Source organism: Aspergillus nomiae (assembly GCF_001204775.2).
Source record: "Aspergillus nomiae NRRL 13137 chromosome Unknown contig00582, whole genome shotgun sequence".
Taxonomy (NCBI): Eukaryota; Fungi; Ascomycota; class Eurotiomycetes; order Eurotiales; family Aspergillaceae; genus Aspergillus; species Aspergillus nomiae.
Genome location: NW_015378637.1, coordinates 1 through 16011, shown reverse-complemented (window position 1 = coordinate 16011; position 16011 = coordinate 1). Strand labels below are relative to the sequence as shown.

Here is a 16011-nt window from a genome sequence, read left to right as displayed (position 1 = left end):
CGTTATTGGTTGGGACTCGCCCACGGAAAGAACCCTTGCTGACTAGAATCAGGTGGTACAATTGGTACAGGTCTTTTCATCAGCAGTGGCACCGCCATCGGTACAGCAGGCCCGGTAGGCGCTTTGATTGCATATCTCTTCGTCGGCTCTATCGTGTACTCCGTCATGCAGGCCCTGGGCGAAATAGCAAGTTATCTGCCAATTCAAGGAGCGTTCACGTCCTACGCAGCTCGATTGATCGACCCCAGTCTTGGTTTCGCCATGGGATGGATCTATTGGTTTTCCTGGGCCAGCACCTTTGCACTAGAGTTGACTGCGACGGGCTTGATCATACAGTTTTGGGACAAGGATATCAACATCGCCATTTTCATCGCAGTGTTCTGGGTGGTTATTACTTGTTTCAACTTCCTACCTGTTAGCTTTTACGGTGAGCTGGAATTCTGGTTTGCTAGTATCAAGGTGATCACGGTTATTGGATTCATGATCTTTGCAATTTGTATTGATGCAGGGGTCGGTGATAAAGGATATCTGGGATTCACCTATTGGACTAATCCAGGTCCATTCGCACCTTACGCCGATATTTCTCCAGACTCAACAGCCAAATTCGTGAGCTTTTGGGCTGTGCTTATTCAGGCGGGTTTCTCATACCAGGGCACGGAATTGGTTGGTATTGCAGCAGGCGAAACTGAAAATCCCCGCAAGACCATTCCTTCTGCGATCCGCAAGACTTTCTACCGCATTCTGTTCTTCTTTGTATTGACCATCTTCTTCATCGGCCTGTTGGTGCCCTACACCAACGAAGACCTGGTTAAGGATGGAAACGATGCAAACTCTTCACCGTTCGTCATTGCGGCCAGACTTGCGGGCGTCAAGGTCCTGCCTCATATCATCAATGCCGTCCTGTTAACTGTTGTGCTTTCCGCCGCCAACTCCAATGTCTACAGTGGTAGCCGTATCCTAATCGGCCTGGCTCAAGAAGGGCTTGCCCCGCGCTGGTTCAAGAAAACGTCGAAAAAGGGAGTGCCCTACTACGGCGTCATGTTCACTGCAGCGTTCGGCTTGCTCGGTTTTATGAATGTGTCTAATGCTGGTAGTACGGTGTTCAACTGGCTCCTCAACATCGCGGGTGTGGCAGGCTTCATCACTTGGTGTTCCCTAAATGCCTGCCACCTTGCGTTCATGCGAGCTCTGAAAGCTCGCAATATGTCTCGTGACCTTCTTCCCTTTAAAGCGATGTGGCAGCCCTGGTATTCCTGGTATGGGCTTTTCTTCAACACATTGATTATTTTGACTCAAGGTTTCACTGCTTGGATCCCAAGTTTCAGTGTAACGGATTTCTTTATCGCCTATATCAGCTTGATTCTCTTCGTGGTACTCTATCTGGGACATAAAATCTTTTATCGCACGTCGTTTGTTCCCCCACTCGAGGCCGATATCGACACGGGTAGGGTTGCTCTTGAAAACGAGTCATGGGAAACCACCACGACGAAGTGGTATCAAAGGATCTTCCGCTCGTTTCGAGGTTAAATGAGACGTTTGAATTACCCACGAGAGTATCGCTGGCACTTTCGAGCGATTCCAGGTCTTTCCTTTATAATCTTCTATTTTGATTTGCTTCTTTTGCACATAGGAGACGAGCACATTTATATATATGTGTGTGTGTTATAGACATATATTTATCTTTGAGTAGGCTGCTCGCTGTCGACTCAAAGGAAACCGAACTTGCATGGTGGGACGATGGATGAGGGTGTCATATATACACGGGTTCTTCAGGCTGATTCATTTCCCTCCGTTTTGTACAATATTCGATCTTTCCCTAGTTTTTTTGCATGGCATGGAGTTTTGGTTGATTGGCTGTGATATACTACCTCTGATCTCGAATCAAAGAACAAACTGATTTCGACACTTCACATAAAGATACTTTCATTGGTTACATAGCGATAACTGGGTAAACGAGCACCCTATTATTTCGTGCCTAGGTAAGAAGCCATCAGGAGAATGCAAAGTTCATGTGGCCCGGGGTAACTTCACATGGAATTCACCACATGCGAAGGCCGATCAAGGCGCATACACCTTCCATACAGACATATCAGTTTCTAGAAGGGGTGGATTATCTTTGCTTACCTTTTTCTTTTCCTATTTATTTATGTATTTATTTATTTTTTTTACCTTCATGCTTTTGTGGTTTATGTGTAGAGATGAACTCCTTATGGGGCAATCAAAATAAAATAAATCAATCAAGATCAAGTGGGTAACAAAAAAGATTAAGAAACCCATTCTCTTCTGGAGGGACACGAAGAGGTAGCAGTAACTCGGTTAAACCAGAAAGCATGTGAGAGAAGGCAAGGCATCACGGGATGGATGATCTTTATGCAACTTAATTTGGATGTATGCATGGATTGTCACGGGTCCATATTCCGTCGTACTGCAACAGTACTACATTGAGAATCTTACAATACATACATACATAGTATGTCAATTGGGAGTAATTTATGACGTCAACCCGCTCTCGGAGAGTCCTATTTATCGTCATGGGGGTCCCGGAAGATACGTACTCCATATAATGAACAGTAGCAGAATACGTAGAAAGAAAGAAAAGTAACGAATAGATCTATACTCCCGATTCGACCGAAAAGCCCGCGAAAGAATAGGATGGGCTCCAGTTGAGAAACACAGACTTTCCTGCTCCGGTCACAATGGCCTCGGCACTTTCAACAAACAGTGAAATACAGAATAAGGATAACTAATCGCTCTGGATTCCCCAAAGAAAACGTGGAAACCCACACCGCCCACCTTAACGAACTAAATTGGAGAGATATCCATGTAATCCATAGGTCCCTCCCCGGACTCAATGAACCGGGTAAGTGCCGAGGTTCGTTTCACATCGCGTGGAGGCAAAGAGACATCGTGGGTATGGCTCGGCCACTCAGCGCTCTACTTTTTCCCCATGGCTTGGGACCCCCCCCCAAACTTCCCGCCAGGTCCATACTTCTTCTCCTTAACCACTTCTTTTCCTCTCTTTTTTAATCTTTTATCTCTTTTCTTCAAGACGCCTCCCAACCGGGTAGTACCTTCTTTCAACTGTTATCTTCGGGCTTACTCACTAACGCTCACCTTGGTTCGAAAGGGCAGCGGCTTGCAAATTCCACTTACGGAAACCACCAGAAACTCCCCTCTCGCAGCCTTGATCGGTTTCTCTTCCTGGGCCTGAGTATTGGTATGATTATATCTCGCCCTTGACATTGAGATAACATACATGGCTTCAGTTTCATGTAGAAGATTATATACATAGCTAATTTTCCCCAGGTTATTTGTCAACATAGGTCGCAACTGTCGCAATGTTCTTTAGCCAACAGCCCGTCCACCTCGCTCGTGCGGACGAGTTGAGGCAAGAGCCTCCAAAGGGCTCGCCGTATTCGGTGGCCCTTCCTGGGACTGAGAAGCCCGGACGGAGTAAGGTCTACCGTGCCTATCTTGCACAAAAGGAACTCGTGAGGACATTGGATCCACAGGTAAGTGTACATTTTAGAGCTTGGCGCGGCTTAGTATTGACATCTCTCTTGTTAGGTTCTCACTGCGCATGACCTCTTCGAGTCGACCGCAACCCGAGTTCCGAAAAATCATTGCCTGGGATGGCGCCCGTACAACCCGACAACCAAGACCTTCGGCCCATACCAGTGGCTAGATTACCAGGCGGTTCAAAAGCGGCGGGCTGATTTCGGTGCCGGGTTGGTGGAACTGCACCACAAACACAATTGCCATCGTCCTGGCCAGTACGGTATCGGACTGTGGTGTCAGAATCGCCCAGAATGGCAAATTACAGGTATCGGATTGCTTTCTACTCCCTGTCCTTAGATGGCGCTAATTCGGTGTTACAGATCTGGCATGCATGTCTCAGGGTTTGTATTCCGTATCAATCTATGATGTTCTTGCCTCAGACGCAACCGAGTATATTATAAACCACGCAGAGCTGCACTGTGTCGTTACCTCATTGCCGCACATCCCAACTTTGCTCAAGCTGAAGCCTCTCCTACCCAATCTGAAAATTATCATCAGCTTGGATCCTCTTGATGGAGGTGAACAAGCTGGCCACTCAAAGCGATCCCTTTTGGAGTCAGTGGCAGCCGGACAAGACGTCTCGATTTATACGATAGATCAGGTTGAGGAACTGGGTGCCACTTCGAATCGCCCGTACAACGCCCCTAAGCCTTCCGACATCGTCACCATTAACTATACCTCCGGTACCACGGGCCCTCCGAAGGGTGTTGTGCTGACGCATGAGAACGCCGTTGCAGCCACTGCGGGGGCCCTTGTTACTACCCAGCAGGCCGCTGGTGACACACTAGCGTCCTATCTTCCGCTAGCTCACATCTATGCACGTTTGTCAGAGCATGCAGCTTTCTGGGCGGGTGCCCGGATCGGCTACTTCCATGGGAATATCGTGGAGCTGGTCGATGACCTTAAGTTGCTGAAGCCCACCGGGTTTATGTCGGTTCCCCGTCTTTACAGTCGGTTTGGGAACGCCATTCGTGCCTCAACTGTGGACCAGCCAGGTTTCAAGGGCGCGTTATCGAGACATGTCGTTTCGACTAAGACAGCGAACCTAAAGAATCCTGATCCCTCTAAGGCCACTGTTAAACATGCCTTGTATGACCGGATATGGTCCAAGAAGGTCGCCGCTGCCCTAGGCCTAGAACGTACGAGAATGATGGTCTCAGGCTCTGCGCCCCTCGATCCTTCTCTCCACAACTTTCTCAGAGTTGCTACCGGTGCTGATCTCGTCCAGGGTTACGGTTTGACTGAGACGTACGCCATGGCGTGCGCCCAGTCTTCCAAAGATCTGACCGCTGGCAACTGTGGACGCCTGGCACCCTGCACGGAAGCGTGCTTGGCGTCTCTTCCTGACATGGATTACTCTGTTGAGGATAAACCCTATCCCCGTGGTGAACTGCTTCTCCGAGGCACAAACGTTTTTAAGGAGTACTTCAAGAATCCCGAAGAGACTAGCAAGGCCATCACTGAAGATGGATGGTTCCGGACAGGCGATGTCTGTACGATAGATGAAATGGGCCGGATCGTTATCATTGACCGCCGGAAAAACGTCCTGAAGCTAGCCCAGGGAGAGTACATCTCACCAGAACGGTTGGAGGGCGTTTATCTTTCCGAGCTGGGGTACTTTGCGCAGGGCTATATCCATGGTGACAGCGTTCAGACATTCTTGGTTGGGATTTTCGGGGTCCAGCCTGATGCATTCGCTGCATTCGCCAGCAAAGTGCTCGGCCGTTCCATCAGTGAGACCGATGTCGAAGGCATCAGGTCTGTATTGAATGACGATAAGATTCGAAAGGCAGTGCTGAAGGACCTCGAGAGGGTTGCGAAGAAGCACAAGCTGGCAGGCTACGAGAGGGTCAAGAACTGCTCTTTGATGCTTGATCCGTTCACGGTTGAGAACAACCTGTTAACACCAACGTGAGTGCTTTTAACCATCATCAAATCGTTCTGTACTAATTCTTGCGGGTGTAGACTAAAGCTGAAGCGTCCCCCGGTGGTGAAGCAGTATCGCCAGCTTCTGGATGAGCTCTACGCCCAAGCTACGGCGGAAGAGTCGGCTCCCAAAGCCAAGCTATAAACGTGTACTTTCATCGTATTTTCTTTCTCTAGATATTATATCAGCAGCATATATGTATTGGAGCAGTTGGCACGGGCAACTGACTCTGGGCGCTGTACATACAACCCGATTTAACTGTTCTTCCTGTGAAATATACAGCTTGTGACATAGTGATAAGGATGTTGGCATTCCGCTAGACTTGGGACGTTGGTCATTACCTAAAAATGTAGTTTGTTTTCCTGTGGGTAGAAGAGTAAGAGGCCATGTGATCTCGGGCCATGGCGGACTTGTTTAGTCGGGAGCTTGGCAACAACTCGTCCTTGCCATTAAATCTTCCCAGATGCATACGGACGAATTGCACCAAGTGGTCAAATTTTCAAACCAACAATTGCAGCCCTTTTCTTAAAAACCATGCGCCTGTTCCGCTTCTCTACCTCCTCTCTTCTTGTCCTCCTCTCCTCCGTCGTGGTGACATCCGCCTTGACGGTCGTTATTCCCCCTTCAAATCTTCTTCCCAACCCCAATGCTCTCCCATCCGGCACGCACGCAACTCTTACGTCCATACCACCGTCAACGCAATCTGAGACTGGCCATGTCTCTCCTCATTCATTGACCGCCCCGCTGACGCGCTCCGCGACCTTCATCCTCCAGGACCTGGACTCCACGGGAAAGCCCGAGTCTTACCTGCTTGATATCCGATCCGCAGAATACGTTTTCACACCCTACCGGGTCGATGTCGCTGCAGACGGTACGGTGCTGGGCGTTTGGGAGACGTTTCGTGGGAACCCATGGGAGAACCGTGGCGCGGAGAGATACGTCCTCGATGCTACTTCTGTCGATGCGGCCAAGTTGTCTGAAGTAGTAGTGGAAGCTAAAGTGCTAGCTAGAAGAGGCTTCTACGAGGAACGATCTAAATGTGAGCATCCCTGGGAAGGAGGAGTCTTCAGTGTGAAGTACACTTGTTGTTTTCAAGACGCTCATGGATTTATCGATTTAGTCTCGCCTCTTGCTTTGTTTAAGAACCCTATGATCTTGCTCGCCCTAGTAGCTTTGGGGTTTACATTCGGAATGCCGAAGTTGATGGAGAATAGTAAGTTCAATATCATAACCATTTCTCTGCGCGACGCAATCATGGATGTGTTTATAGCGCATACTTGCCCTTACTTATATCTCTCCAGTGGATCCCGAGATGCGTGCCGAATTCGAAAAACACTCTCGGGCTTCTCCTATCTCTGGTGCAACTCGGAGTGCTATCACCGGTGGCGGTGCACCAGGCAACTTCGATTTCGCAGGGTGGATGGCTGGCGCCCATCCAAAACCAGCAGGTTCAGAGCCCGCTGGCCTCCAGGGAGTAGCGACTGGCAGGGAAGGTGGAAATGCACGAAGACGAGGATAAGCGAAAGCTCTTGTTCGAGCAATAAAGACATCCGGGTCAATCTATGGCATTAATCATATCCTACTAGGTGTCAATCAAAGCCTAAGAATCAAGATAAACCTAGAAGCAATTGTGAATCCCTCCCATAAAAAGGCATAATAATAAGCAACGCACGCAACCATCATCGCGACCATAATAGTACATCCCTCTGCATGGCCGTCCATCAGGCAAAGAAAAAGAATGGGGGGGGGGGGGGGAAGAGAGAATACAAGACCATGCAGAAACCATGGTAACATCAGAAATCGCCGAAGTCGCCACCGTCAAAGTCATCATAACCGCCAGAGCCGTAATCATTATAGTCATGGTCATCCAAAGCTTCTGCCAACAAAGCACCCCCGAGCAAACCACCACCTACACCTAAAGCTGCAGCTCCTGCGGTTCCCATACCGCCGCCATGGCGCCGCGCTGGTTGTGTCGCCGCGGGATAATAACCTGGTTGGGCCGGATAGGAAGGATAACCATACCCTGCGGGTTGTTGAGGATAGACACCATATCCGCCTGGAGGATACCCGTATGACTGTGGCTGCTGCGAAGATGGCCTTCCATAATTTCCACCACTGCCACTGGATGCTTTTCCCATCAACTTGCTCAGAAAACCCCTGCTCCTCTTCTGCTCTGGATCGGTTATTTGTTGCGAGGGGGTTGAAGGCGACTGGTATCCAATTGACTGCGGCCGCGAGGCTTCTGTATAGTAATCTGCAGCGGCTCCAGGCTGTGCTTGCTGTCTCGGGCTTCTACTGATACGAGCATGGGCATCTTCCTCCGCCTGTAACTGGGCAGCTAGCCGGGCATCGCTGTCCAGAGAACTGTTTCTGGCGTCGGCCTGGTTGTAAGGATTATTCGAGCCCAGGCTTTTCTTCTCGTTTGCACCATGTACTGCGGACGGATTTGCAGGTCCGGACTCTTCATATGAGGGAGGTGCTTCGCTAGGAGGGGCATGCAGTTCCTCTTGTGCCGGTCCTTGAGGGGATTCCCATTGGGACTTGCCAGTACGCAGATTTACAAAGAACCTTTTGACGGGGTTAATGTCAATAGAGAATTGAGCTGCAGAGCCAAGCGATGAAAATACTTACCATTGCTTATACCGATCATCGAACTGAGCCTTCCACCCCTCCGGGACAGCCGGAGGGGGGGGTCCTGGAGGCGGGGCAAACGACATTAATATCTGACAGTTTAGCGGGTTTGTAGGGGAGATTCGCTTGCGTTTGTCTCGGTTTTAGGAGAGGTGGACTGCTTAATATCTAGTGAGCAGGCTCTCGACTTAAGGACGAGGTGGTCGTGTAGATGCCTTGTACTTTTCATTCGCTTATTATATAGATAACCTATACTGTACGTAGTGCCCCAGTGGCGGGGCTCAGCCACGTGATAATATAGGTTGCCGCATTTATAGACGAATTGCTTTCGAGTTAATCCGGCAAACGCCTTGTGTATTGATTGTTACTGTTCGTGGTGTTGCCACTCACGCCTAATTCCTAGTATTTGTAGTGGGGCTGCTTTGTTTATACTGCGGAGTATATATTTAGAATATGGAGGTCAATAGATCCTATACATAGTAGAGATGGTGCATAGATATCATTATCGGTACATAGCTGCATTTGAGGTATGGATTAGATCATTATAACCAATGACGAAAATATCGAATCAGCAATGTCTATGCAAGGTCATCATCATAGATATCTACTGTTAATTATATATGACTACCCTAAGAAAATCAAAGTACTTTGAAAGCACTGAATCGAAGCCATTCACTCACTAATCTAGACAATAAACCCAATGGTTTTTGCAAGGCACCTAAATAGTAGGTAACGGTTGAAGCCCTTGGGACCTGGTGCGCTACTCGATATTTTCTGGGGTTCGCGAGACATGCTCGTTTTCTAACAATCCTTGTTGTCATCTAACCGTTAGATGGGGTATCTCACAGCCTTGACTGAGCCTGAATTTTCTTTGCACTTTCTTTGTTTCACTGGGCGAGGGCATTCAGAGTATCTAGACCTGAATATTCCTACCTTGCCGTTTCATCATCTCATATCAGCATAGCCGCTGGTTTTCACCGCTAGATGGGCAAATATAGAAAAATTATGTGGAACTACTCAATCCTCGTTTGAGCGATTTATCACATTAGTTGCATATTCTACATACAAGCTATCGGTATCTACACATCCTAGCTGTGCTGTACTGCGAATAGTGGCATCAATATCATCTATGGAATGCAAGGCCAGTAGCAAACTCTTCCAGGTTACTGTGGGCCAACTAGCACAGTACATCACCCGGCTGCTACAAAACTACACATCAGCATCGTGGAAATTGGGGTCTATTTGATCACTAGACGGCCACCAGTGATCATCCTCCAACCCCTCTAGTAGATGCTCAATTCCAGGGTAGCCCTCTGTATCTTGAATAGTGGGAAAGGCCAAGTCTTCGTTTGACGGCTTCGCACACTCCGTATCACTGTCACCCGTAAGATCTATGATTTCGATGTTTGCATTTTCAATGATGGAATGCTTTGATTCTGTAGCTAGTCGCTTGGGCTTGACCGGCGCTGTCCAGAAACCATCACCGCTGCATAAGTCGCTAAGAACGCCCCTACGTTTCGTATAATGGCCAGGTTCCAACCTTTTCCTTTTATTCAAGTGCTGCACGTTGCGAATCTGAGCGAGCTGTCTCTGGCATTCGATTTCTCTCCGCAGTTGATCATTTAAGCCAGGTCGAAGAGCAGGGGGAGCACCGTCGAGCTGCCTTAACTGCCATTCCTCCTTCAACTTTGTCTGCCCGAGTTGATGGTCAGGAGTGTTATCTGGACGGGCCCATGCCGCGTAAGGCCCATTGTAACGAGGGCCTTGGCCCACACCATAAATAGGATGGCGTGAAAGATGACCATCTAAGATGGCCTTACGGGCAGCCATGATGCCCGACTCAGAATCGGAATCAGGCCCAGCAAATGGCACTTGAGAAGCGCGCTTGAATTTGAAAGACAAGCTCTTATCGGCAAGGATGTTAGCGGATAATAAATGAAGACCCCCGGCAGCATCGCCGATCAACAGATTGGATCTATCCGGCGAGAAAGCCCCGGACATGATCTCCTCTCCAAAAGAAGCAACATTTTGAACAAAAGCATCATCAGGAGATCTCAGTACGTCCCAGGTTTTCAAGATACCATCTGATGCTCCAGTATAAAATTGGGTTACCGAGTTTCCCCACAATGCCAATCTTACCCCAACATCTGCTTGCTCTCTAGGAAGGGTTTCATCTATTTGATTGAGCGGCTCGCCATGTTGAAGCCTGTGCAGTACAGTGTCCGGGTTTCGCGTGTCCCACACATAGGTGATCCCATCAGTACAGCTGGCAGTCACATAATTTGGATTGCCTGGGCAGAAAGTCACATCGTTTATGTCCAAGGCAGGGCACTCAAGTTCCATGGTGCACATTTTGGAGATGAGTGGTGAATATAGGCGGACCACAGACCTGGTATTCTTGGAACTCAACAAAGTCATACCACCTCCTCTTGCGGAGCTTGCCGTAGCAAACAATGGAAGGGATGGATGCCATTTTACATCAAAGATGTTTTGTGAATTTGGGCTTAACTGTATTGGAGTGGGTGATGCTTCGGCTATATGCCACGCCGCAAGAAGACCATTATGGGTCATACCATCACCTTTTTCAGACATCCCAGCGATTAGTATCTCTTTTGTTATTGGGGTGGTGCCCCAAGCCAGAGAAGTTGGTATAAGGTCAATTTCTCTTTTAGAGCGCTGCCGAGGCAAATCCAAGACATTGTACGTTGACTCATCTAGTTGCCAGAAACCGACGGACTGAGTCCCTGTCGCTAGCACATTGTTTGCAAAGTTAGACCGAGCCATAACTTGGACTTTGGAGTCATGGTTAAGTGTCTTGTAGCAAGATGCCCTGTGGTTAGGAAATCTCCAAAGTTTGACAGTCTTGTCATAACTAGCAGTATAGAGTGTATCATCGAACCATTGGCAAGCTGTTACACTCATAAACAGACGATCATCATTTATAGTTCCCCTTGAAAACCCCGGCTGACGAGGGCTCCAATGCCCTGTCAATTCCTCCAGACTATCAGTGGTCAAATCTCCGAGAATCAGATTATTCCCTCGGTTGTATTCCATATTATGTTCATCACATTGAGCTGTAGCACCTGCCGCAAACTTGGTTCCATCAGGAGACCACGCCAGTACTATAACATCATTCGAGGCTCCTTTCCAAGTCTTTGAAAGCTCGAGGTTGCTCAAAACACGAGAACTGATCTGCCGGCTCACAGAGCAACCTAGCTCACGATCCTGTAAGAGCTTGTTTAGATTGCCAGATGCTTGACCATTTTTGCGTGTTACTAGGCTGCTACCATCCAGTTTAACAGCCTTGATGACAGATGGGACAGATGGTAGATTGCCTTTCTTGGCGTCGGCAATTAATGCTTCTATATCTGCGCACTGGCGCCGACCTAATGCAGATGCAGATAATAAACAGCCTGACAGCCTACGCATTTCCTCGACTGTATGGCCGTGTTGATCACCCGAGGTGGAAGGACCTTCATTCCTTTGTTTCTCTTGTGACCCCAGGAGTCGCATTGCGAGCCGCCTAGCACGTCGTAGCTCGCTTGTGCAAGGATTTGATACCAATATTTCTAAGAGTAAAGTATTGGTATCGCTCACTTCTTCGATCGAGAGTAACTTAGACAATTTTAAAATGGACGAAATCTTCTTGAAGGATTTAGGGTGAATATTGAAGCTGGATGCGACATGTATGAGTTGATCGGTAAGAGCAATGTCTGGAGCAGAACGCCATTGGCATCCACTAAATGACAGCAAGTTTAGCACTGCGGTAATCTCCTTCGGATCAAAATCGAAATGAAGGATGCTGTCTGGTGCCAAGTCCTCGCCCCTTAGTCCCTTAGCATAATCAGCTGGGTTATGTTCTGGGCGATAACGTGCATGCCCGACATTCTTAAAGTCATCCAGAGTTTTGAAGGGCGACTTGAGTATTCGCACTGTAGGTGAGGAGTATATAACAGAGTATTGCATGTGACTGATATGCTGGCTATCTTGGTAGCAAGGAGGAGCTGAGAGATCACATGAACGGGAACGGTCGTGACGCTGTTGTGGCTGGGCTGAATTGGCCATTATATCAACATCCTCATTACCGGAACGCTCCTCTTCAGATCCAAAGGTAAACAGATTCAGTTTCTTGTAGTAATTTATAGGGCCGGTTCTTGACCGTGCGGAGCGTCTCGTTCCTGGTGCCTTATCATCGTTTCTGGCAGGGGATTTCCTGTCGCTTAACAAGTATGGTGAACACGTTGCCTGCCGGGCATGATTGGAATTATCTGATTGTTTCCTTTTCGTTGTTGGTAACACAGAGTCTGTTTCGCTATCGTTGCCTGGGGTCTTGGATAGGTTTCCTAAACTAGGGGTTGTCCGTGAGCTTCTTAAGCAAGGGTGGCGAGCCGAGTACCGTCGTCGTGCTGACGGGACTGTGTGTTTATCTGGCACAGACTCAAGTGCAGAGTCATCTGAAATAACATATACTACTTGAGGATCATCGTCGAGTGAGCGAGACCTATGTTCGGTTCTTGAGCTGGAAATCTTCTGGGAAGTGGCTCTGTTTCCACTCTGGGACCCTTGGGTTTCGAGAGAGGAATGCCTCATAAACTGTGAAAGTAAATTCTGAGCTTCCTCTATTATAGATGGGTCGTCAGATCCGATCTGAACAGAACCTGGGCGAAGACTGGCCTGGGACCTGAAGTCTCGACGGCTCATATGTTCGGGTGGAGACATTTTCAGCGTCATCTGGGGTGCGTTCTCGACTCGAGGACACTAGGTCTCCAACAATGAGTATTTGAGATATGTAGGAACCGCCTATACCTCAACATTAGCACATCTGGACGCGGTATTATCGATAAAGCGCTTACGCATACTTCAACAGGAGGAGCATGTAGAAGCGTCGTATGGATTGGATTACTCCGGATATCGCCTAAAGTTTTATCAATGAGAGCCATGGTGAGAAACGACTGAATAATACTAACGCCCAGAGAAGTAGGTCTCGAAAATCTCATAAGCAGCAGCCTCCAGAGTAGTCCGCCAGATATGGAAGGTAATGTTAGATGAACATTTGATCTTGCGCATCTAAAATAATGACATACAAGTGTCCATGGCATTACCTAAGGTGGCCATGCAATTCAAACCTTCAGTGAGCTGAACAAAACCAAGGAAAAGTTAAGGAAATAGTGAGAAGAAGAGAAGATGGAGTATGAAGATGCGGCAATTGCGCTTGATCAATGGTTACTAATGAATTGGGATTTTGAAATCTTGGAAGTCGATGCTGTAGCGTAAATTAAGAAGCAACAGAGCCGCTTGTCCCAAAGAAAACAAGAGTTGGAGGAGTTCCTTCAAGACCGAGTGAATTTTGAGGATATCAATCAGTCAATCCCAATGCTTGGCAACAACGCGTGAACGCGCAGGTTCACGAAGTGCTCTTTACCCCCAAACAGAAGGCGGTGATTGTCTTAACCTGAATTAGTCACATTTCCTATAAATTATAAGTACCCGTGACCCGATGTACGACCAGTAGTATGGAGTACGGAGTTATTTGGACCTCATGTTAAACCTAGATAGGAAGGAGAAATACTGTGCCAAGTGTACTTGTGATATTGTAAATTAGTCTTTGAAGCGACTTATATATCCTATTTAAAAAGGATCTTCTAGTATGGTAGAATTGCAACCTGCCTGAGTACCTGCCTGCCTGAATATCTACTCTACTTATCTATCTATTTATCTGCCGAAGCGCTTGTTCCGTCTACTTAGAGTCTAATATTTCTTAATTTCTACAATCTCTAGGTCTTTTACAGGCCTATACTGTCAGTAATACTAGTAGATAAAAATATTTAATTGGTAATTTTATATCTAGATCGCATGGAATGGTTAATTTAACAAGAATGATCTATACAAAGCAGCCTTTGCGTGGTTAGAACTAAAAGGGTTGTAACAACATGGGAAACAGCGATTGTCTATAGCATGAAATGTCTAAACTGTGTTCTCTTGTATAGAATAGATATACATAAAGGAGGTTTCCTAGAGTGTTGTTCTAATTATCTAACTCGCTTACCTTTTCTATCTAGATCTAACATGAGGTCCAAATAGCCAGCGTGAGGTCCAAATAACAATTCCCTTCGATAAGCCAGTACTAGTGGTCTGCAGCCTATCCAAGTACCCTATAAGGGCATACCATGCCCTAAAGTGAAAACCGAAACACTTAAGAGCCTGGAAACATTCTTCGCCGGTTCCAAAAACACCCTTTCCCCTAGGTTAGCCTGCTGCCTGCCCGCTGCTAGCTAACATATCCTCTACTTGGACACCCGGTTCCTCTTTCGGATAGCTACCATTGTATCATACAAAACATCTTTGAATGCGAACAGGAATGCTGCAGTAATTGCACTCTGTGTCACCTTCGGGCCAATGCCTGTAAGAATATTAGTTTGAGCACTATAGAATATTGCTAAACAAGGTCGCAACTTGCCTTTATACAGCCCCACATATCCCTCCTCCTTAATGATTCTCTTCAAGCTGCCGTTCAAAGTTTCCTTCGGGCCGTCCTTGCTAGCAACGTGCATCCGACTCTTGACCGTTATATAGGGATATGTGATGGACGTGGCCAAGATCTTGCCTAGAGCACCAAGGTAGAACGCATCTTTCGGCGTCATGCGCCTACGGCGTTCCACTACGTTCTTTAACTGCTCAAAGATAGTGTATTGTAAGATGGGGTTAATCACCAAGATGAGAGCCGGCAGGACACCGGCAAAAAGGGCCTTAGGACCCTCCTGGTGGAGCAGGTCCAGGAGAGTGCTGATCGTCGAGGCCTTCGTCTTTTTGGCAGCACCCGGCAATGCCGGTTCGTCTGACTCGGATTTTCGCGCTGTCATCCGGGTATTCACGACCCAGATGGGGTTAGTGATCAGCACCGTTGCACTTCCGGCGATGGCCCCAGCAATCATGGATTCGGCGGTCGTAAGCTTCGTTGAGGCTCGAGCAGCCTTTGCAGCAGCCTTCTCGAAGGCCGAGCGGGTCCATTCATACCAGTAATAATAGACAAAGTTGGTTACACTGATTCCAAAAAGCGCTGACTCAAGACCTGAGTACAGTCCACTAACCCCTTCCCGTTGAACGATACGGCGGATGGCATCGGCGGTCGTTGACTGAGCACGTTTAGATTCAACTTGCGCTCTTGTTGAAAGTGTGATCAAGGGGTAGCTATAGATCAATGGGTGTTAGCCGCTATTTGACTCTATAACAAAAGCAGAATTGGAGTACGTACGTCAAGATCATGGAGAGGATTCCACCACCGGCGCCAGCTAATGCATGCGCTATATTATCACTTTGCTGGGCTGCAGTCACTGCAACAGCCTTCTTGTGTTCTTCGATCTTTGCTTGAGACATGGTACAGAAGAAATTTGCGCGTGCTAGCAAGGCAGTGCGTTAAGGTTGAGGTATCTAAAAAGTTGCAAGGTGGTATTTGGGAGTATAACGTTGATCCAATTTGGTAGGGGATATGGTTAAATACCAACAACCCTACTGTGAGATATAGAAGGAGCGAATGTGACTGCCAGATCGTTTTACTGGCAGAATTAGGATACTGAAGAAGCGATATATTAACGAGAATGAGATAAGGACTGAATATGTAGGCAGAATTAGGGGAGATTAAGCCGTTGGGTCGCGAGAATGAATCGGCTTCTCGAATGGAGATAATGCTTTGCATGACGTTTGCCGAACCCTGTGCCTCGGCTTATTTAGTCATAGACGCCCTTCCATTTCCCCTCCCATCGGCCGGAAGTAGTACAAGTATATATTAGATCTTCGAACATCAGATGTTTCCTACAACTGCTGAAACGATTCACTTACCTACTCTAACTGAATATAAGAGATAGTACATCGGGGTGCTTAGACTTCCTGTGCATTTG

The 16011-nt window shown here is 47.6% G+C and overlaps 6 protein-coding genes across 6 annotated transcripts; 3 read left to right on the top strand and 3 right to left on the bottom strand.

Annotated features, from left to right (window-relative positions):
• Positions 1-165: 165 nt before the first annotated feature.
• Positions 166-1527, top strand: ANOM_011281 (putative arginine transporter; the record flags this gene model as incomplete). The annotated part of the gene is made up of 1 exon (XM_015556537.1): positions 166-1527. One exon carries the CDS (start codon positions 166-168, stop codon positions 1525-1527), a length of 1362 nt encoding a protein of 453 aa, XP_015401482.1.
• Positions 1528-3338: 1811 nt separating this feature from the next.
• ANOM_011280 (putative AMP-binding enzyme) lies at positions 3339-5812 on the top strand (the record flags this gene model as incomplete). Its single annotated transcript, XM_015556536.1, has 4 exons — positions 3339-3512; positions 3568-3823; positions 3879-5469; positions 5524-5812. The coding sequence occupies 4 exons, from the start codon at positions 3339-3341 to the stop codon at positions 5627-5629; spliced, it is 2127 nt and encodes a 708-aa protein (XP_015401483.1). The 3' UTR covers positions 5630-5812.
• Positions 5813-6019: 207 nt separating this feature from the next.
• ANOM_011279 (uncharacterized protein) lies at positions 6020-7111 on the top strand (the record flags this gene model as incomplete). The annotated part of the gene is made up of 3 exons (XM_015556535.1): positions 6020-6524; positions 6606-6698; positions 6787-7111. 3 exons carry the CDS (start codon positions 6020-6022, stop codon positions 7002-7004), a joined length of 816 nt encoding a protein of 271 aa, XP_015401479.1. The 3' UTR covers positions 7005-7111.
• Positions 7112-7278: 167 nt separating this feature from the next.
• ANOM_011278 (WW domain protein) lies at positions 7279-8202 on the bottom strand (the record flags this gene model as incomplete). The annotated part of the gene is made up of 2 exons (XM_015556534.1): positions 7279-8053; positions 8117-8202. 2 exons carry the CDS (start codon positions 8200-8202, stop codon positions 7279-7281), a joined length of 861 nt encoding a protein of 286 aa, XP_015401478.1.
• A 1123-nt stretch (positions 8203-9325) lies between these two features.
• ANOM_011277 (WD repeat protein) lies at positions 9326-12835 on the bottom strand (the record flags this gene model as incomplete). Its single annotated transcript, XM_015556533.1, has 1 exon — positions 9326-12835. The coding sequence occupies one exon, from the start codon at positions 12833-12835 to the stop codon at positions 9326-9328; it is 3510 nt and encodes a 1169-aa protein (XP_015401481.1).
• A 1565-nt stretch (positions 12836-14400) lies between these two features.
• On the bottom strand, positions 14401-15490 carry pmp47 (putative peroxisomal membrane protein Pmp47; the record flags this gene model as incomplete). The annotated part of the gene is made up of 2 exons (XM_015556532.1): positions 14401-15304; positions 15369-15490. 2 exons carry the CDS (start codon positions 15488-15490, stop codon positions 14401-14403), a joined length of 1026 nt encoding a protein of 341 aa, XP_015401480.1.
• Between the last annotated feature and the right edge of the window lie 521 nt (positions 15491-16011).